This window comes from Gavialis gangeticus, unplaced genomic scaffold, assembly GCF_001723915.1.
Source record: "Gavialis gangeticus isolate Ggan-Ray unplaced genomic scaffold, GavGan_comp1, whole genome shotgun sequence".
Lineage (NCBI taxonomy): Eukaryota > Metazoa > Chordata > Crocodylia > Gavialidae > Gavialis > Gavialis gangeticus.
Genome location: NW_017729031.1, coordinates 109,176,341 through 109,179,399, shown reverse-complemented (window position 1 = coordinate 109,179,399; position 3,059 = coordinate 109,176,341). Strand labels below are relative to the sequence as shown.

Sequence of the window (3,059 nt, the reverse complement as noted above, 5' to 3'; positions counted from 1 at the left end):
GCTTCAAGAATACCCCCTGCCTCCAGCCACTGCCCAGGAGGACCCAGGCCAGGCAGTGCATGTGGTGCTTGCCCCAGCTTGGCACATCATGTCACTGTGCCTCTTCACTGGACTGCACCCCATGCCTCTGCCTGCAGCAGCACCACTGACTTGGGGGGGGGGGGTTCCCCCCAAAATACAGGTTCCCCTAGGGCATTAGTTTCTCTAAAGCTGGCTCTGCCTGCAGTCCCAGTTCTCAAGAACTAGTGCTATCTTTGGATTTCGTTGGGGGTTAGGGAGGAACATTTTTAATCAGTTATTTGAGAGTGACCACAGCAAAGTCCTGTCCTGTGGTAGCTTCATAGTTAAGATGCCAGGCATGTGCAGGAGCTAAAGCTGGAACCATGTATACAAAGGAGTTTGAAACACCACAACAAAACACTCCCAGAACCTGAACCAAAATGTCTTTGACATTTAGAAAACAAAATCATGGATCCAGGTTGGGGTTTTTGAGTGTCAGCAATTTTTGTCACATTTTAAAAGTCTGAAAATTCTAAGCTGTCATTCACAAAAAAAAAAAAAAGGTTTGTTCCTTGCCATTATGAATGAATACCCAGCTCTGTAAATAAGAGAAAATCCTCTAGCCACATACCAGGAGCCAAAGTGGTGGGATTTCACCCCAACTCCTCTCCCTTACTTTTGGAAAGGAGAGGCTATGTCTCATGTTAGATGTAGTCCAGCTGGAAAGCCCGTGTCACAGAGAAGAATGGGATACAGGACAACTGTCAGAAAGCAGCATCATTTCCAAATGATAATAATTCGTCTTTGGGGCATTTGGTGTTTGGGTGTATAATGGACGTTTTGTGCTAAACAAAAATCAAAACACCAATTTTCTGTGTGGAAAAAATGGCTTTATCAGTTTTCAGTAAGCCCAATTCCTCTTGATAAGAAAAGAGGAATGAAATGCGAGCAACAGCTAGTAATGCAGTGATGGACTGCAGGCCAAATACAAGAACTCTAAGGACCCCTTTTCCATGCACACACATTGCATCATCATCTGCCCTTGAGCTACCTTGCCCACCCATCTCCCAATCCCAGCCCCTCCTGTAGTCTTTGCTTTGATTACGTGTACCTGTCTCTCATACAAGCATGTACATTGTGATGCTTCTGGAAACTGCACCTGTTCACATGTTCTGTTCTTTTTTTCTCCCTAGAAATATAATTTCAGAGCTGGAGCACTTACATTTTATCAACACTGATGTTGGCCGCTGCCGTGCTTGGCTAAGGCTTGCATTGAATGATGGCCTCATGGAGTGTTACATGAAGTTACTGCTAAATGAAAAGTCCAGGCTGCCTGAATATTATCAGTCAACAGCCCTGCTACTGGATGCAGAAGAGTGTGAATTTCTCCTTAGCTATTTGCAGGGATTAACATCATTGACCTTCGACCTGTCCTATAAATCAGCAGTTTTAAATGAGTGGACTGTAACGCCCTTGTCCTTGTCTGGTCTTTGTCCTTTTTCGGAGCTTCCAGAGCCACTCACATCCTCCAGTTCTGAACCCCGGAGGAGGGAGTCACTGGGCTCAATCTCTCAGTCTTCAGGATCTGATGAAGTTCAACCCCCAATACTGCCCATCAGTAAAAATGGACACAAAAGCAAACTTACGTGCTCCACACTGAGCCTTAACACAATAGGTTCATCCCAGCTTTCCTCCAGCGTTGGCTCAGACAGCCTCTTTCAGGGTAATGGTCCTAGAAGCCCCGAGAGATGTAAGGAGCCTCTATCATGTGACTCTGATTTAGGTACAGCGAATGCTGAAGATCTGGACAGATCTCTGCAAGAGTGAGTATCTGGTTGAGTGCTCTTCAGTAAGGGCTTTTCAAAAGTAGGGTGACTCCCATTTTTCTCTGTTCCATGTATGTCACCTCAAAAGAGTCTCTTCCCTGATAGGCAGACAAGGTTCTTTGGGTGAATCTGATATCTTTTATTAGACCAATGTAAGTTTTGTTTTTTGGTTTTTTTTTAACCAGCTTAAGTTATTTACGTTGGTCTAATAAAAGATATCAGATTCACTCAAAGAACCTTGTCTGCCTATGTCCTTAGACCAACACAGGTACAACCTTTTCCCTGATGGAGCATTTGAAAGGCAAAAAGAAAACATGAGTTGGCTGGAGTCTTCTTCCAAACGGAATGATTGCCTGTTTTAGCTAGACATGATCCAATCAGTTTCTCATAGGACAATCACTGGGCGATTGACTCATCAGGCCTCTCTTGTCTGGTAGGAGTTCTGGGATTTCAGATCCTCCAAATTATTCACGTGTTGCTATTTTGAGACTGCATGAAGTGGGGAAAAGTTCTGATTTCTGTGATTAATTTACTGCAAAAAAGCAGCTGCAATTTTTACATTCTGTAAAGATACTTTGTTGCCATGGTTTATTTTTAAATCCTTTTGATTTTATTCTTCTGAATGGTTTTTCACATCAGAACAGAGAATCCCTGCGGATTGTACCAAACCACAGATAGACAGGAAATAGTTTCACTGTCACCATGAAAATGAAAGACACAGTTGTCTACTCTTGTCCTAACTAGAGTGAGCTTTGGGGTGTTCTTGTAGCAACTCTGCTTTTGTTGAGTTTGGTTTTAAAATGGGACAGTAGTCAGAAGTGACTTTCTGGCTATTGTCATGTCAGATGCATGTAATTCCCTAACAGAAGGCAAGCTTTGGCTGCTGCCAGCAGGGAAAGCCAGCATAACTAGACTAGACCAGAGCAGAGCTTTGTGGATAATTGATTATTCAGTTTGCTGGTCAAACTGAAAAATGAGATTTTTTTTTTTTTTTTTTTTTTTTTTTTTTTTTTTGTTCTGTATTGGCCTGAAACAATTCTTTGGTTTTCTTAGTGAAAAGGAAATATTTTGTTCTAGGTCAGCCCCCAAAGTTGGACTTTTATACCTTTTAAAAATAGGCAATTTTTTGTTATGAAAAGATCATTTTGAAATGAAAAGTCAAAACCTGTAATTCTGAAAATGTTGAAGTATAAAATTATTTCCGTTCGCTTGTGTGTGTGTGGGGGGGGGGGG

The 3,059-nt window shown here is 42.3% G+C and overlaps 1 protein-coding gene across 1 annotated transcript in view; it reads left to right on the top strand.

Moving 5' to 3' along the window:
• Positions 1-3,059, top strand: part of PLEKHM1 (pleckstrin homology and RUN domain containing M1) — a 60,338-nt gene that overhangs the window by 7,295 nt on the left and 49,984 nt on the right. Inside the window, exon 4 of the mRNA XM_019523571.1 lies at positions 1,194-1,823. Within this exon, the coding sequence (XP_019379116.1) occupies positions 1,194-1,823 (630 nt within the window). The remainder of the gene's footprint in view (positions 1-1,193; positions 1,824-3,059) is intronic.